The sequence below is a fragment of the Ctenocephalides felis genome, unplaced genomic scaffold, assembly GCF_003426905.1.
Source record: "Ctenocephalides felis isolate EL2017-DRISC unplaced genomic scaffold, ASM342690v1 CF-g0.4_SCAFFOLD_01886, whole genome shotgun sequence".
Classification (NCBI taxonomy): domain Eukaryota; kingdom Metazoa; phylum Arthropoda; class Insecta; order Siphonaptera; family Pulicidae; genus Ctenocephalides; species Ctenocephalides felis.
The window spans coordinates 174,603,830-174,623,877 of NW_020538040.1; the positions used below are offsets into that span (position 1 = coordinate 174,603,830).

Sequence of the window (20,048 nt, forward strand, 5' to 3'; positions counted from 1 at the left end):
CTTGATTTTGCAACTTCCTAGAAAAATATTAAAGGGCTTACTCATGACAGAAATGCAATTGAAAAAATGCAAGTTCTAAATTGTAATTTAAATAAATAACTTAAGGCAGGTGGTGAGTAGCCCCCTGTGATTGCAGCCATACGGTGTTTTTCTTTTCTATGCATTACTTTAATAAAATTGGTCTTCATTTGTTTTACATGGACTATATGTGTCGAAATCACTCAAAGAGACATTGTTTGTGAATGTTATTATGTAAATATGAATATTTTTTTATTTTATTGATCAATACATTTAAACTTATATACTTAATGTTTAATATATTTGCTACCTGTGGAACATAAAAACTAAAATAAAAATGCCTATATACATACAAATATTAATTTATTTATATAAAGACAACTTAATTATTAATTAACGTTATTATAAATTAATAATAATTTATTACATGCAATAAAATAATAAATGTTATCAACTGTAAGAGCACTTCTTGTATTTTTACTTTATGAAAGTCCAAGAATGTGCGATCATTTCAAATTCACATTTTAACACTTTTCATTCCAAAAAAATTCTTGCACAATTTTAAATTTTGCAGTAATTTTGTTGCTAAAATTGTCCTTCGCGTGCTAACATAATTTATATTCCATCGTAGGGTATACGAAAATTCATACTTCACAATACGCACAAATAAATATTTTCATTTGCATTATCTACAATTGGATGGCGTTTCTGTGGGTGATCTCGAATACGTCTACCTTCATTTGACATTTCCAATCATCATCGAGTAGATATGGAACAATAAACCGTAATATTCATACTTCCAATTCTCCAAATATTTAACAATTTTAGTTTCTTTTATTCGAAAAATAGACAACAAATATTACGTTATTGCTGCACCCACTACGCCTTTAATAGATTTTTTTACATAATTTCAAATCACTTTTCAGTCGATCACAGACTAGTAGCATGTGATATCCAATCCACTGTATGTGCCACCCTATGGTAGATCCCAGGTTGACCTCGGGTTGCACAACTATAACCGGCAGATACGACTCCGATTAAGTACCATCTTCCCGATTTTTCCATCATGAGTGGTCCACCACTGTCTCCTTGACACGAGTCCTTACCACCGCCCCGGTATCCTGCACAAAGCATTTCCGGGTAGATTACTACATTTATTCCATTGGCACGATGCCAACGTTCGCAGATGCGATTGTCTAATACTGGAACATCAACAGCCTGAAGAGTCTTCGGACGAAGACGCGAACCAGGACTGAGAGCGCCCCATCCGGCCGCCCAGCCGTACTGCCCCAAAAAGTCTGCGTTCTTTTCTGGCAGGCAAATGGGAGCTGAAAATTGGGAAAATGGATTATAATTAACTTTGCTTTTGATTTATTCCTTACGATAAAATAGTTGTGACGTAAATAACTCTACCGCTACGAGAGTCGTCTATAGACGGCATCTGCTTGACGACCTTTGTCTAAGAATGCCACCTATTGACGACATCAATTGTGATGAGTTTTGCTTTAATATTCATCACTCTGTGTGATATTATAGAAGATTCTAATTTGCTATTATGGTTTTTCAGTTTTTCAGAAGTAAAATTAATTTAAAATACATTTTGATCGATAGTGATTGGAAAATTTGACAATATTTTGTGAAACAAATATTGGACAACTTGTTGGCTAATCCAGCAGCGTCACTCCTGCAAAAAACACTCTCGTGGCGAAAGGGTTAATCAAGTCATATTCGCATACCATGAAAAAAATTCAGCCTTATGTAAATTTGAAAATATTTGGAGTTAATTAGTATCTCCAGTTTCTCAATTTTATTAAGAAATTTAAACTTCATTTACGTACATGCCGAAAAATATTTATGTACATAACAATAAGTGTGACTTTTCTAAGAAAATATTGTTTCTGTGTTATTGCAACGTAGTAGAGAAACTGTGGGGTTATATTTTCATATAAATTAAAAAAAATAGTTTGATCTATTTTGATCACTATTTCAATGTTTATATTAACATCTATCATGATTTAATATAAATTTTTGCAACGGTTGAAATATGAAAAAAGTACAATATAATCTTGCAGCGGACAATGCATGTTGGTAACAAGTCCTACTTGCACGACAGAGATCCTTGGATCGGGTCCTGGTACTGACTATATAATACTAAATCGTAATACCGAATGTGGGATGGTAGACATAATATTGGAGATTGATGTTTATTGGAGATAGGATATATTGAGAAATTTGAATATGCTTATATACTTACGATGGAATAAAAAAGGATACTAAATTTTTGTAAAAATTAAAGAAGTACGTAAAAACAAATATCATGTGGAACGTTGAATAGATCAGAATATAAAAAAAATATGTAACATAATTAAGGAGTAAAAATGAATATAAAGTTGAACGTTGTATTGAAAAGGAATATATCCTAAATAAAAAAAATGTATTTGATTGAATACTCTAACAAAAGCATTATCAAATAATTTTTGTTTAAGTCTCTATAGACCAGCGTAAGTTTCAAGTCACATTCCAATTTTTTTTAATTTTTTACCTAATAATTGTTGCATTTTTTGTGAAATGATGCATCAATATTAATTCTATAATGTTATCAAGACGAGCAATATCAATATTTATGACCTTTGATCAGCTTTTTTAGTCTGAAGTAACAATTTCATGCACAGAAGTGCAAATATTATAGGACGTTGTGATTTGGAAGTCACAGAGGTGACTTTGTGATTCTAATCAAAGTCACATAATTTATTAATACCAAAGAAATCGCTTAAACATAATTTTTATTTGCAAACACAGGCTTATCATCACTGATCTTTAGTTTGCCTATTTTTTAGATGTAAACCAAAATTCGGTTTATAGATGATTGAGATCATTCTATCAATCAATATGCATTTTCCGTATATCAATCAAGGGCGGTATACCAAAAGTTTTTTTCCTTTACTATCGCGGAATGATTTTGAAATAAAATCAGTTATCTTTCAAACACAGATCATTGACTTCTATTGAACTAGCTCGATTGCTCGAGCACATGTTTCGGGGGATACCTATGTGCGGCATGTAATGGACAGGTCTGTCCAGCGTGAGTACGGCGACGTCGAACCGGTCCGCCTGTGGTGTGAACTTGAAATACGGATGCACTTGAATCGAACGGACTCCGAATGTGTAGGCTGGCAAGGGCTCCACCGCAGAATTGATGACATAGTCGCCTAGAGTCACGTGGACCTGGCGAGCAGTCGCCCTCGCCACGCAGTGACCGGCCGTCACTATATGTCGCCGCGATATCAGCGAACCACCGCACCTGGGTAAAAGATACATTGTTAGTTTCATACTTATATAGGATATTAATTAATATTATTAATTATTATTATAATTATATAGGATATTTGTAATAAAACCATTTTTATATGGCCTAAATTCCTATACAATAGGACATATTTGTCATAATAAAAAAAAAGTATGATGTATTATTAGATTGTTTGTGAGATAAATATTTCTTTTGGAGTGATTATAAATTTTTCTCTAAAATTCAAACTTCTATAATAATTTTAGGTTTTGATATCTTAAAGCCTGTTCACACGACGCTTGTGTTGTTGCTTTTTTGGTCGGCTGGCTAGCATGCTGCCCAGTAAACACCGGGCGGTGGTAGCAATCTGAAGTCCACATTGCGCTATTTTTGTGGATGGATTTGTTTGTTCGAACCAATAGTGAAACAGTATTTTGCTATGTGATATATAATATTTAATAATCTAGCAAGCTAAAATAAATCTCACTCAAAAATCTAGCAAGTTAAACAAATTTCACTGCCTATCATGCTGCCTGATGTCTAGCTTGTTAGCCAGTAGACCAAAAAGCAAAGAAGCAAGCCATTTGTAATTAGAGATTTAAATGTGCGCTATTTCACTCAAAAATCTAGCAAGCTAAACAAATTTTACTGCCTATCAGGCAGCCTGATGTCGAGCTTAGCCGAGCTTGAGATAGAACCTAGCACTAGTTTGTGCTAGCCCACGTCCTTAACCACTTACGTTAAGGCAGGCTCCTACTCTTTTTATGCATTAGTTTTGGTTTGTGGTTTTTTAAATATTAATTAAATATGATAACAATACTGTTCAAACTAAAAAGAAATTAACTCGTGCGCATAGAGAAGATGCTTGGTTAGCAACTCACTTTTTATTTCAGTGGGCACCATGTTTTGTAAGGGCTGAATCTGTTAAAAGTTGAAGAAATAGTTATGAAGTTGGAGAAAAATTTATTTGATCAAAATTAACTTAAACTTTTAATTAACCGAATGTTAGGATCTACTAGTTTGAAATTCAATATGACACCATCATCAAAAATTCACTAATATGAAAGTCTTCAATATTTGTACAATTTCAGTATAAACTACCATTCCTACATTTCTTCAAAAAATTATTTCCTTAAAGTAAAGTCAAATACAGTTTGATTTTATAAACTATTTTGTAAAACAAACAAAACAGAAAAAAGTGTCTGACTAAATAAGAAAATGTAATATTGTCAGAAAGAGAGAAAAATCTGTTTTCTTTATTTTTACACATAAGTTCAATTAATATTTTTTTCAACGTAGTGATATAATTATTGCATAAGTGAAGTGTAAATATTGTTTAAGAATCAAAAACCAATAGTGGAACAACATTTTTCATTATAGTTATCCAAAACATCATAAAGCTGATTTTTAAAATTTGAACCACACTTAAATTCACTGTGTAATCTTTCTTTTATTGAATTGTATTATTAAACTTTGGAACATATTCAATTAATTAATCAAAATTGTTGAATTCACATTCTCTTTACCAATTTCAATGATAATACAACAAGACAATAGTAAAAAAAAATTAACCAAAAAAGATAAACTAATAAGTATAATTAAACCAACGATATCATAAATACACATACAACTATTCTCAACAACTGCGGCATTTATACGTGTTTGATTTTTAACTAAATTTTATGTTTTACAGTCTAGAATTTTCTTCGAAATAAAAATTACTTTAGAATGTTAGTTTCAATCAGTTTATTACATGCTATGTATATTACTATTAGAAATCTGACAGCTTATAAATAACAGTTGTGGATTCTAGGTGTTTTAACGCTTACGATTACTTGGAAACCAGTATACATTAATAAAATATATCAAGGGTATTTGTTTTATTTATGGTAATTGATGTATTTATAATATCATCTGTTCATTAAACGGTATATTTGCTATTTGTGAAATATCACCTAAGCCTGTGGATATGTATTTTTTTATTCTTTTGAACAGCAATCAGAACTTATTAGTTCTATAAGTTGAGTTAATACTACGCCAATTTCACAGATGGCAACCCAAACGGTTGTCTCATCTTTGTGTGATGATTTTATTATTACGATTTTTGTAAAGTGGCGCATATTTTATTGCTACAGCAATGTCGGATAAGGCTTATTTCGAGGCTATTTCTATTTTCAAATGAAAACCGATGTCACTACTGCTTGACATCAGGCTCCTCGAAGCAACATTGAACCCTGGTCCTCTGATTTAGGGATAAGTAATCTTACGTTTCTGTATGATTAGATATTCTAATCAATGCTTCTATTAACCAAATATTTATTAAACTTTTGATCCAGATTTCAACCTTATATTTTTATAAGGAATGGGCTTAAAATTTTTTAGCCAACGGTCGTCTTTTACTAAAATGGCTTGTCCGCGTTGAAATAAATTCGGCCTAATTTACACAACTGAACTTGCAAATTTCTACAAATATAACACTAATGGATTTGTTAATACTAATTCACGAGTAAGTTAACGCTTTTGTTTTCTATGCAACGCCAACGTTCTAGAAGAGAGAAATTCCACTTTCATTGTTTGTGAACGTAATCAACAAATTTAGGCGTGCAAGTTTCTAATCAACAAAAAATAAACACTATTGGATAACTTTTACAATAGCAAATAACGAGCGTTCTAAAATTTTTACTTTACTATTATTATTAAACCGCTATTGCAATTTCAGTCACCTTGTATCAGTTATTACAAGAGTTATTATATTATAATTACAAATTTACAATCAGCCTGCATGGTTTATGGTTTATTTAATATATGAGATGAATGTAGAAAAGCATTTTACTGATACCATAACATTTCATCTGGCTTCTGCAATAAACATGTTAATTGTAATAGCAGAAATTTCTATTTACGCGCATAGTCTCACGTCATTTTGTTGTTAATTTTGTACAGGGTTTTGGTACTTGGAGGACGTTTAAAATATCGGAAATAAATAGTAATTTGGCCGCGAATTTCTAGTTTTTACTGAGTAAAAGCAGAGTCTTATTATTTATTTTTTTAATAGCAATCAGAACTTAAACAGTTTCATGAGCTGTTATGCTGGACCTTCACTTTTATCTTAGATGGCAACCCAAATGGTATATTTTGTAGAATCTCACTTATCCAGTACAATTAAAAACCAGAGAATTAGAAACCAGAGAGAAAAAATTTAGTGAAAAAAATATAATTCTTAATGTCATATTAAAATAGTTGAAAAAGGGTCTGGTCGTGTTTCTATACAGAATCGGTCCCACTCTGGTAATTAAATGATTTTGATGCCATTTTATATCTTTTTTCGAAAAATTCCGATATACCAAATAGCAACTCCCTAGGTCATCATCAGTTGAATTCCAAAATTATCCAGGACTTTGGTCGCTGAAGGTTTCGGATTACTGGAGTTGTCAATCTATCAAAGTGCCAAATTAGTGATATTTTACTGTATTTTTATTATTGGAATTTCTCTAATAATAATTTAATATTTTTAATGACAAATTTTAATATTAAATTAATGCATCAATGCCAGAAAAGGCGATTTTTATCGCAAAAAGTTAGATCTATATTTTCAAGCAAAAGCTATTATTTATATTGCTCGATATCAGGCTGGACGAGTTTGCAAGGCCAAAGTTCTTATCACTTAACCACGCTCAAACCCTTAGTAAATGCATTAATAAATATTTTATTTTCTCCAATATTTCAACGTAAAGCTTATAAAGTAAAAGAAATATAATGAAAAAATCAAAAACTAATATTTTGCCGAAAAAAGTAATTATTTCTCTTCCTTTTCCACAATTAGGTGCATAATTATTATCATATATTGTAGTTGGTACAATTATTTTGTTTTGCATATCATTCATATAATTTAATAGGCCCTATATATTATTTTCAAAATAAAATTTATGTGAATAACAATCGAAAAGAAAACATTCTATATTTACTGTTATTAAATATAGGCTAGGAAGGCTTGCATTAATTACGTGAGGTTTTTAGAGGGAGTGGGGGCTCGACAAAAAATCACAAAATATCATGTAGGGGAGGGATGGGTATAGTAAGATATCACGTATATTTATTTTTTACCTGATTTTTTTTTAAATCCAAACATTTTCAAAAAAAAAAATATATATAATTTTTTCTCGAAGCTAAAAATACACGTGATGTTTGGTGGGAGAGGGGCAGTAATTTTCAATATCACCATGTATAATCAATGAGGAAGAGGGTTCCAAAAATCCTTAAAAAGTCGATCACGTGATTAATGAACGCCTCCTAATCCAATATCGCTTGATAAAATAAAATATGAAATATTTCCTTTGAATAAAAACCGAAGATCAATAATTTAATTTGAGTTTTAATTACAATTTCGCAAATTTGACTATAATTTTGTGTTTTGTGGTTCTCCATTAGTGGTTAGTGTTATGGGATTTAAACAAGAAATTCCAGATTTGACAAGTGACAATGGTTGGTAGTGACATTGGTTTTTACTCAAAAATATAAATAGCAATATGTTAACAATTTAAAATTGTTTTTGGCCCGCATTGCTGTACCAATAAAAAAAATATTTGTATTACAGAAACTGTAAGAACAAATTCATTACTTAGAGCATAACCCTTTGGGTAGCTTTCTATAAAAATATACGTCGATTAAGCAGTCTATAAACAATATTAAGCATATATATATATATATATATATATATATATATATATATACAAAAAATGTGCTTTCGTGTTTTATTAAATGCCAATTGCAACAAAAATTAACGACAAATCTGAATATAAAACAGGTTTTACTGCCCTGGATTTTTTCTAAATTCTAACAACGTTTTGTCAATTCATATATTGTATAAACACAGGTGACACTGCGGTAATAAATATGCTTTTTAAATTTTCAATAATATAATAAACACGAGAGCTTCTTTTGTTCACTTGTAGAAAGTTTTTGTGATGCAACGAGTAAAACACACTTGTTCGCGGGTATCGTAAAACAGGCGTATGTTTTCTTCAACATTTAATGTAATTACATATATACCAATACAATTGTGGTTAGTAGTAATAGATGTATGTTTTATTTGTCGATTCTCTTGTTACGTGATAATAATGGATAATTTCATTTTCATTATATAAATCATATAAATCAGAAGAGTAAAAACTTGTGGTTTCCATAGAATCCACTCGCGATTTAATCGGCGGTGAAGGCGTCATAATTATTTTTAGTCTTTCCAAAGATATAATTAAATGTTATATCGATCATAATAAAAGTTTTATGGAATATATAAGGAGTTCTTATTAGATTAGTGGTTAGGACTCGGACAGCCTGATGTTAAGCCGGAGTGACATTGGTTTTCACTTGGAAATATAGATATCAATATGTTTCCAAGTAAAATTAGCAATTAGTTTTTCCAGAAAAAATAGAAGACCGTGGGGTTGTCTCTTAATAGAGTTTAGTATTAAAAATAAACTTTATCTGAAATACCTAGTAAGGACAATCAAAGGATTACCTACTAATAACATTGTTTTTAGTAATAACCAGTGCTTAATACAGCTTATAGGACATGTAATTGTTCTCACTGCTGTAAAAATAATAAAAATGATAAAAATGTCGCAGATCAAAAGAATTGAGTAACATCTAAAAAAAGCTTTATATACAAATTGCTTCAATTTGGAGCCAACTTGATATCTTATAGACACTTGATATTTCAATAGAATCTTATTAATCCGGCACTTTGATAGTTCGACACCTCCAATAATCCGACATCCTTGCTGGACAATATATTGATTTTTTTTCTTAATATCAACGTTATTTTCCACTATATGTTAAAAATTATGACTTCTTCACTATAACCTAGTAACCCTAACATTCCAGTAATTCGACACCCTCTGTATTTTAATGTGCCAGATTAGTAAGATTCCACTATCAATGTTTCCAAAATATTTATACGTTTGATCCTCAATTAATTAAGTTTAATTAATGTTATTCTAAATTCATTATTACCTAGAGGAGCCTATTCTGATGTAGGCTTGCCAAGGAAAAGCTCCAAATCCTGCATCATCACCTCCAACAATTCTTCTTTGAGCAGCTTGTTTTGCTACTGATATTCCGCATCCTAAAAAATATTTTATTACATTTAAAATATTTTATTTTAATACATAAAAATCCATTTTTCACAATATAGAAACACTAATATTTTCTTTAATAGAGCAAATGAAGCAATTTTGATTTTGTTGATTGTTGTCAGACGACAGTATTAAAAATTTAATAAATACATTAATATTGAAAATACAACTATTTTGTAATTTCGATAGAATAAAACAACATGCATTAATTACAATTTGTTAATTCACAACTAAGTATTTATTATAAGCAGTAATAGAACTTTGCAGATTTCAAAAAAAAATATTTGGAAATATGGGATATCTCCTTCTTCGGAAAATATTTATAACAAATACAAATAATCATATAATTGAAAAAATTTACTTTGAAAATTGGCCATTTTCCAATTCTGTGGGAACCAACCAAAAATCATCAAAACGCATTAAAATCTGTTTCAAAATACGTAGAGAAAATACGTCTTCACTCTTCTGAGTTTAAAATTGAAAGTTTTTTGTGAAGAAGGGTACATTCCATATCACCAAGTATTAAAAAAATAATTTCAATACATTTTTATAAGAAAACAGGACGTTTTAGTTCAGAAGTTTAAAAATCATTATATATAATAAAACTGTCGATTAGTATTTAAAGTCGAGATGGATCAGGTGCAAAAATCTAACCTAACAAGTTGTAAGATCAGTAGTTTCTGTTTTTTAGTCTGGTATATATTTATAGTTTACTATAGAATTAAATTCTGTATCACATTACAAGATATGTAGCTTCACTTCTAAAAATTTAGACTAAAAATAGAAGAAAAATAGTGCCTATAAAATTTTACTTTAAAAAAATGGATTTAGCTCTTACCATATATTTGTTTTCATTTATATAGCTTAATCCATTATTTATGAAGGCGTGATCCCAAAATTGTCTATGTATTCATATCAATAATCAGAATCACATACTTCACAGATTCATGTTTTTTTCCAAATCTCACAAAACTAATTTGTAATGCACCGGTCCGGCGCGAGAAAAATTTCACCGCTTTTTGATAATCAAATTTCTTTTCAGTCATGGATCATAGTTTCAATTGGTAAGATAAGATTCAGCGGCACAATGCTGCTTTGTTTTCTCTCGTATCTTGAATCTAAGTGTTTCAAGTTCAGCAAATCTAGATGAACATTGTTCTGTGAGAACAATTACTTGTGTATCATTTATATGAAATTTGCATTGAATTAAAATTAGCATTTCGTTCACAACATGAATGAATGCGCCTCCCGTAATGATTTGGAATTCACTTCGACTTCTCGAAGATAATTGACATGATTTAATTTGATCTCGATTATTTGTTAAGGTTGAGCTTGAACATATAACAACTAATGACAAATTAGTAAATTATCAACGTATTGTCAAGGTCTAGAACGCTTAAGAGAAAGTAAATTTAATCTAGGTGAAAGTATTACTTCTTTACAAACAAAAGCACTGATCTAACGTGCTCGGCTCGTTATTGGACTTCATATGCGAACGTATGATTGTATAGGCGACATGCAAACATTCATTTGTTTTTATAAACGATATATGTAAATTTCTTACGTGCATCGCAAACATATGTCGAATTATCAATTCAAATTTGCATGTTGTTGATAATGCTTCGCTTTTGGCGCGAATTTGAGAACTTAATGTTATTTACGTTCGCCAATGTTTTCATATGTGTGCGCTGATGTTTAAATATAATAATGAAAGTAATCGATTTCACTCGTGGCCATTTTAAAATTCGCATGATATAATCAAATCAATAACTTTCGTTTTTAAAACGCACGAATCGATTATTTATTATAAGACTATTATAACACATTGTTCTTTTACATTTTATTTTTAGTTACATCTACAGACTGTTATATAAACTACAAAGAAGATAGATATATTGTTATTAAATAATACACAAAAACAATGATTTAACGCTAATGTTAATGACAGTTTATTATTTTTACTAAGAAGACAATCCAATGAGTTAGATTATTGATTTTTCCAAAGGCACGTGACTGTTCCAACCGATCGACCAATAGCGAGACAGGTCAGCATAGCGCGAGTACCCAAACCGAATACAACTGAATCTGTCGACACAATAGCAAATTTATTAAAAATAAAATACCAATCGAAACATGCACGAACTAGCAGAACACAACATGCACGTTTGAAAATTTTGCCAAAACCTAGATCTAGAGATGATCAGTATCAATATCGACCTGCGAGCTTCGGTCGTTTATGAAACTATATCAGAAATTTAGGCATTCTATATAACACCGTGCACGAAAATCAAATCCATGCCAGAAAAGTATCAAAATAAATTTAGATTTTTAATTTGGTAGCAAAGCGCATTCAAAACGAACTATTTGGATACGTTGAGCACACACTCACTAGGATCGTTCCTAATCGGTCCGTAATTCTCCAGCAGAGTTGTGATATCTGTCGCATTGTTTTGGGTACTCGCGATGCCCGTCGCAGCTTTGGCAGTTCGGTGACAGCAGCCTCTCAATAGACCAGGGCAAGTCCCATCCAGAAGTCCGCCGGACATCCAGCAAGCTAAGAAGAACTCGCAAGTGCCCCAAGCGCACGATTTGTGCTCGCCTGACGGTCACATGCGTCAACGAGTCACGGTCACGTTTACCAATACGAACATTACGCCGACACAAACAACGCTAATGTACTATATTATATTTTATTAATGAAAACAATGAAAACATACCTCGCTCTCGAACCCCTGGTGTTTCTTCTTGGAGATCCTGTAGATTGTAATCGCGCAGATCTTGAACATTGGCTAAGTCATTCACACCAAAATTTTGATCTCGGAAAACTACATTCTCGTTTCCATAATTCGGTCCTCGATACCCATTCGATGGATTGTCATACGAGGAATCCTCCTGAAACTTTACGTTCTCATAATTTTGAAACTTTATATTATCGTATGAAGATGTTGGATCCCCATAGGGAAAAACAACGCGAGGACTTCTCGTTTTCCAGTAAGGAGTACGTCCACCACGTGGGGGAAATTCTGAATACTCAGAATACTCCGCGTAGTCTGACGCTGCAGATGAATATAACTTTGGAGGAAAATATTCGCGGGTGTATCTTGCTGGCGGATACCTGGCTCTCGCCTCAGGAGCTGATTGCGACAACTCTTCACTGTACGGATGGGGTATACGTTGTATATCGTCGGTTAAGGAAAGTTCATCTTCGCGATATGGTTGTGGCCGAAAGGATCCAGGAAAACGCACTCGTCCTCTGCCTCGTCCCGGTGAGTCTATAGCTTGTGCTAATAGCAACCCTGTGACCAACGTCAGTACCCGCCAGTTGTTCTTACCCAGCATCCTAGAACCTCTATACACTGATCCTTCTTCTTTCCTCTGAATCGACGCAGCTCCGCATAGTAAACCGAACGTATCACGAACGGTGCTGCAGTCTCATATTCTTGCTGAAAATGACAGTCGACTTGGTAATGGATAAGTTAACTTGGCTTAAGAATACTGAGCATTCTTTTTTGTTATCTGTGAAAAAGAAAAGACTATTAATTTTGGTAATGGAAAAATAATATTTTGAGGTATTATTATATAATTAATCAATTCAAGTTCAAATTTTGTTTATAAAGATTATCAAATTTTGATCACGACCATGACCTGTAATTAAACCGTCGAATTTGTCTTCAATTTTCCTTTACCATCGAATGACAATTGTTCGAAATAACAATTTGTATAATAAGCCATGCAAAACGCTCGATTTGAAATGAAAGTTAATTAATATAAAAACGTGTACATTGCGATGGACGTAAACACTGGAAGCTCAATCGTCAAATCCGGTTGGCGACGATCACTCCCCAAGTGAACCGAACTGAACAATCCGTTTGGGTTTTTACTTTCTCCTGCGTAACAACAGTAGCGTGGTACAATCTCATTACAATGATGATGCGATTTTTCTGTAGGCACTGCCAAGGTCGTATGTTGTGTCAAAATTTCGACTAGCTTTTGAAAAAGCGCATTAATAATTAGACAAAGCAGTAGTGACATCAAGTTTTACTTGAAAACATAGTTAATAATATGCTTCTAAGTGAACATTGTAATAACAAAATATATCACAGATATGGGACAACTGTCGGGTTGTCATCTATAGAAAAACGATTTAGTTTGTATGTAATTTGCCATAAAAGCTCAAACAACCCCAAGTTTTGATAAAATAAAATAAAATTTGTCACATAGATATGGGATAGCAGTTGGGTTGCCATCTACGAAAAACGACGTAGTTTGCAAGTAATTTGCCATGAAAGCTCATAGAACCCTCAGGTTTTGATATAATAAATTAAAATTCGTCACACAGAGACAACTGTTGAGTTGCCATCTATAGAAAAAACGACGTTTTTGTAATTAAATTGCCATAAAAGCTCATGGAACCCTTAAAATTTTATCGTTGAATAATGTAATAGATACAAAACATATGCATAATCTAAAAGATGATAGTGCTACAATATTTCACATATTTCGTTTTAATGTGTGCTACATATATATCAAAAAACATGATTCTATAAGAAAATGAACTACTTGCAAGTTCAAAAAACATAAATATTTTCAAAACAATTTGTTAATTCGCTTTGACTTTAAAACAGTTATACTTTTGCTTCGACATATAAAAATCAACTGTGTAACTTAATTTAGTTTTATTTATATACATAAATAGTTAAGCAGGATATTAAATAATTATTTAGGACTATGAGCTGATTTTCCACTGATTTTTCTTTGACTATTAGGTTATCAAATATCTCCCTTCCGCTTTTTTGCTATTGGTTTATAATACAAAAAGGCGGAAGGGAGATATTTGACAACCTAATATTTTAGTTTTTTTTTTAAACCGAATTTGATGGCCACGATGTAGATCCTATGTATCGATTTGTTTTTCATGGAAATACGCATTTAATGAAAAATTAAATAGTTTTTTAACAATAATAAACAATTTTGATTATTTTATTTTTTGTCAAATAGCATTTAAGATATAATTTCATTTTATGAGCCAATGTATTACAGTTAGATTAAAAATTATATTGGAGACAATGATTTAACGTTAAAATTATTAATATTATTTTCCATAAAATTTTTTGAAAATTTAAATTAATTATTTATGAATTGTTATTTTGATATATCCAATAATTTTACAGCCAATACTAATAGTGTTTGCTGGAAACCAGTTAGTATAACCTTTGGAACGAAAAGCTTAATTAATTTTATAGAGCAGCATTGAAATCTCCGTACGCCCGATCGTGTATTTATGTTTATTTTCTTGCCTTACTTAAGTTCTGATAAATTTCTAGTTCAAGTACTTTATATGAAAGGTCAGTTTCTGAAATTATGTATAATTATATTAAGTTCATCAATTTCCAAACGATCACTATAAATATACATTACGCATATAAAGAATGCAAATCCTACTAATGCAACATCACAATAATTTATCAAGGTTATTACAATTTAAAAATTGAACAAGATTTAATTTTTGCCAATCGATAAAATTGCATTTTTCGAAATATAAAACGACATGTATACAAAGTCTATGAAACAATTTCAAAATTATTTGCCAGGATGCAAAGTAATATCGTATGATGAATGTTATAATTTACTATTGCATATTCTATCAAAATATCATGAAATACAAAATTGCCTTTTGCACAATGTTATTTACCTTGGAATATGTAATTCTTACAATAAAACGATTATTTTACAAATTGCTTCAAATCAGTAAAACAATCATGATTGTAGATTGAAAAATGATATGGACACATTATAGAATATTGTTATTAGTTTAGGTATGTGTTGTTTGATGGTTCTCGGTAATTACTTTCTTCAATTAAAAATACTTTTAGTATGATGTTTATTGTATAAATTCTGTTATAGCAATGAAGAAATTGTTTTGCAATTAATTATACAAATAAAATGCAGAAAGACTTTGTGAACATTGATCTTGCGTTTGTATAAGAGAATTTTAATTCAATATATTGTTCAAATTAGTGAGCCACATATTATTAAAAAACATAATATTCAACGATTCTTAAAATAAAAATTTTAACTCAATTTATTACATTAAGCATTGTTAAATTTTATGATTTGAGACCAATTGAAATTATTCTTTTTTTACAACAGAAAAGGGTTTCCTTCAAGAATTTTTTTTATATATCAATAACATGAGTATATTATCCAAGTTTGAGCATATTGTCAAATTGAATGTAACAATTTGATTTTTTATGTAGTATCTATTTTTTCTAAATTAACATTGTCAGTTTAAAAATTATATTCAACACTGAAATATACATTTAAATAAGTAAAAAGTTTTAAGTACATAAATTATATGGGATAGAAAAGGGTTTAAAGGTCCTTGGGGTAAAATGGTCTACCACTAACATCTCAAAAACAAATAAAGTTAGAAATTCTTTAACAATAATATTTGAAAATAAAGAGCAAAAGATGTATAACCAGTTCTCGAAGATAAATGTTTGAAAATCCATATCAAAAGTATTTTATTTCGTTGTTAGTTTTTTTAGTTGTGAGCACTGTTGTTTAGTTTACGAGACCTTAATATAATTCTCATGTATACATCATTTAATTGTTTTATAAGATGTATTGTTAATTTCAAGTTAGATTCAACAGTTTTTTTATATAACCTCTATAAAAGCTTACACATGTGTAGGGTAAATAGAACCAACTAAACCTTTACCCTGGCAAAGGTGTAAACAAAGAAAATAGTAAATAAAAAGTGAATTAAATCAACAATTTTACAAGAGATAAATTAAATAAATAGTTATTCCAACTCTGCAGATAAATATTTCAGACAAAATACCAGATCAAGGTTGTTTACAGTCTCTGTAAAACGTGCACCTTTCAAATTTATATTTTTGCATTGGTTGAATAGTGTACCTATTATTTTGTAAAATCTTCAAAATTAAAATAAAACATTGGGCCTGTTTGCCCCCTAGCTGCCTCAATTTACTTTGTGTGGTAAAAAGGAACAGATGACAAACTTCAGAAAAATAGTTAAAAAACGCATTTATATAATTAGGAATTAACTGGGAATTTCACTGAACATAGTTCGATGGTTGCTTGTTTGATACATGTTATGTGTTGTGAGGTAGTTTATTTGGTTTACTGTATAATTACTTAATCAAGTTGGATCTTTGTGCCCCGCCCTACCCTATAGCAAACATTTCAATTAATTTAAAAGCATATTTAAGGGTTAAATATTGTAATACATTAAATTCACAAATGTTCAATTTTTAGGTTGCTTTGCTGAATGATTATACACGGTACGTATTAGTAAATTATTATTTACATTATTTTAATTCGACTCTATATTCAAAAACAATGTGAAAATATATTTATTACTAAGATCTTCGACAATTTAAAATTAACAACATAAATTGTTTCTCTGCAATCGTAAACTTTCCTAATAAAACGTAGCTCAGAGTTGTGATAACAGAAATCGAAAGTTTCTTATATTTTTCACTTGTCAATTTCACCTGATAACGTCCGGATGCTAAAGTAAGAATTATTAATACAAACACTTGTACCACGCGACTTATGAATATTAAATTTGGCGCCACAGAGATCTGTTGCCGAAGGCGATCATCTGCCACCGGCCGTTTCCATTAATATATATGACACTGCATATAATATATTTTGTGCAACTGTTTTGGCCCGAATACGTCATGTTAAGTAATAATGATAGCTTGTGACAATTTAGGATGCAAATTAAGCGTGTATCTATAAGTCAATTTTATTGACTCAATTTTGACTGGCTGCTCAGAAGCCAGAATTTCTCGACGTTTTTATTATGTGCATATCAGTTTTTGGCAATGGTTTAGCAGTATTAGTATCTTGACTATTCTGAAGTATAGATCTAATAACTGAAAATTTGCTTACAAACCCTAGCATATATCAGTAGCATCAGTTTTTACTTGAAAATGTAGATGGCAATATGTTTCCAAGTAAAAATAGCCTTTGTCAGTCTATGTATGGCAATGAGCCAACACCTTTGCGCGTCGTGATTATTATGTACTCGACTGGCAGACCCTTGCAACCGTCAGAATGGGCTGGCTTTTTACATATGCTTTCTGAACAGTTAAAATAATACACCCTAAAAATTTGAGCCTTGTGGGTGCAAGTTATGAAAAATTTTTGCACTTGAAAAAATAGTACTTTCTTAATGGGTCGATAATAAAATATCATTAAAAAAAATTTTAGCTCTGAGAAAACAGGTTAGTCAAATAGTTAGCTGGCTCTTTGACTATGAGAGCTTCTAAATTTAGCACGAATTATAAGACTTTTGAATTCTGTTTGCTGTTAAAAAAATCTTAAGCTGTGTTTTTCGCTATTGCTACATGTGTTCACATATAATAAAATCGCCTAAAGATTAATTTCTTCAGATCGTCTATAATACATTTTTAATTCCAACACTACGATATACAATTTTGATACATGTTTAGTCCAATAAGGTTGATTATTGATACCCAAGTACTTATTTGGATATTTCTCAAGTAATCCTTAACTTTTTTAAAGTCAACCTTAACTTCTCTGATATATCTTTTTATATCGAGCAGACACCATTTTTATAATTATATACCATATAATTTCATTGATTATATGTGAAACCCAACTATATTATATCAAATTAATCGCATTTTTAATGGGATACTTGAAAAAAACTAAAAATTTACACATTTTATGATCTAAGTGCTATTTTCTACTAAATTTTGCTACTACTTTCATTTTCACATCCACTAGAAGTCTCTAGAAATTTACGGTTATATATTTTTTTAATTTTTCATATAAAAAATTATTTTTAGTCTTACTTAGAATGTAATTGTAATTGTATTATTTATTTAATGTAGAAGTAACACTGGTATCTTTTACTTATTGTCATTTATTTGTCATATATTCTTTAACATATTTGTTAACAGTCTACTAAAGACTGTTGTAAATTATATGATCAAATAAAAGCAAAGTTGCATTTTGGCAAAATCCTTAAAATTTGATAATGAATTATAAATTAAAAATTAATTTCATATAAGAGTTTTGATTGACGAAAAATATATATAAATTTCGCATACAAAAAACTGTTTTAAAACAAAATGTATTCAATAGAATGCCAATTGTTTGAGAAAATAAAATCTATTAAAGAGTTCATTAAAATCATTCAACATATACTTCACACCGTTCAAGATTTAAAAAAAATTTACCTATTTCAAAAATTAGATTTTTTTTATATTTTGAAATACTTTGGAAATTTTGAACTATTTTTCAGAGCAATCGCGATACGTCAGCTGCGTAGAAACAAAATATCAAACCCATAGAAAAGTAAACAAAATTTGTTTTTATTATTAAAATATCTATAAAATATGTGATAATTTGATGTGCATATGTCTAATGATCATTTGAGTCCGTCAAATGGCTTTTTTACTATTCTTATTTGATCTCCAAAACCGCTAGAGCTGCCTTTTTCAACACAAATAAAATGTTTTTAGAATTACTCAAATCAATCAATTACCATTTTTGGCAGTTTTTGCCCCGAACTTCAAAACGGCTGCACCTGCCTTTGCCAAAAACTGAACAGCAAGTCTCTTTATCAATCTATTACTTTTCGAATTATTTCAATCGGTTGAACCGTGTTCTCGAAATCGTCAACGAAAAACTGTATCCGAACACACACACACATATTTATTTTTTTCTAAGGTATGCTAAAATGTTCAGACACCTCTAAAACGTAAAGATATATAAAAATTTTCATTTTCGATTTTTTTGTGATTACTACAACTTACCCTATGGGAAGTTAAAAATATATCGAATATAAATAGTTTTACTATAGGATTGTTTCCTAAAATGCCAGGTAATTAAGCAATGTCCTCAGAATAGCCTATAGGTCGCTTGACTTCTGATTGCTGTTCATAATTTTTTTTTTTATTTTTTTTATTATTTTTGACTTAATACTAGTCTGTTTGACAGATGGCAACCCAATCAGTTGTCACATCTCTGTTTGGTATATTAATTATTACAATTTTCTGTATTAGGGCGAATATTTTTACTGGTGCAGCAATGCCGGGTGAGGGCTATTTTCACTTGGAAACATATTGCTATCTATATTTCCAAGTAAAAATCGTTGTCCATATTGCCTGACAACAGGCTGCTCAAAGTGGGTATCGAACCCGGGACCTCTGAAACAAGTCCCGTCGCTCTTAACCGCTTACCTACGGGCGAGCCCATAAAAAAAAATAAATCATTAATGTACCAAACTAAAAAATATCAAGATTTTTTTATCAATGCTTGCAATCGATATACGATAAAATAATACGATCATTTTATTGATAGATAGATCTGTATCCATCAAGTGTGAAAACACGATTACAACACTATTTCTTATTTCGCCGTACTTCAAATTCAATTCCAATCCACCTTGCCATCATCGGCTTTTAAACAACAAAGCAATTAGTTTCGGGTACACTTATTACACGTGAGTACAATCACCAAAATTGAACCGTACAATCATTTCCACACGTGTCCGTCAATCCGACGATAGATCCGTCTGTCTGGCGCGTTTTTCGGGCTGGCCTTGA

General features: G+C 30.7%; 1 protein-coding gene across 1 annotated transcript; it reads right to left on the reverse strand.

The window, feature by feature from the left end:
* Window positions 1–948: 948 nt before the first annotated feature.
* LOC113376287 (venom serine protease Bi-VSP-like) lies at window positions 949–12,777 on the reverse strand. Its single transcript, XM_026616192.1, has 4 exons — window positions 12,156–12,777; window positions 9,317–9,428; window positions 3,066–3,319; window positions 949–1,346 (listed from the first exon to the last, which is right to left on the reverse strand). The coding sequence occupies exons 1-4, from the start codon at window positions 12,775–12,777 to the stop codon at window positions 949–951; spliced, it is 1,386 nt and encodes a 461-aa protein (XP_026471977.1).
* Window positions 12,778–20,048: the final 7,271 nt, after the last annotated feature.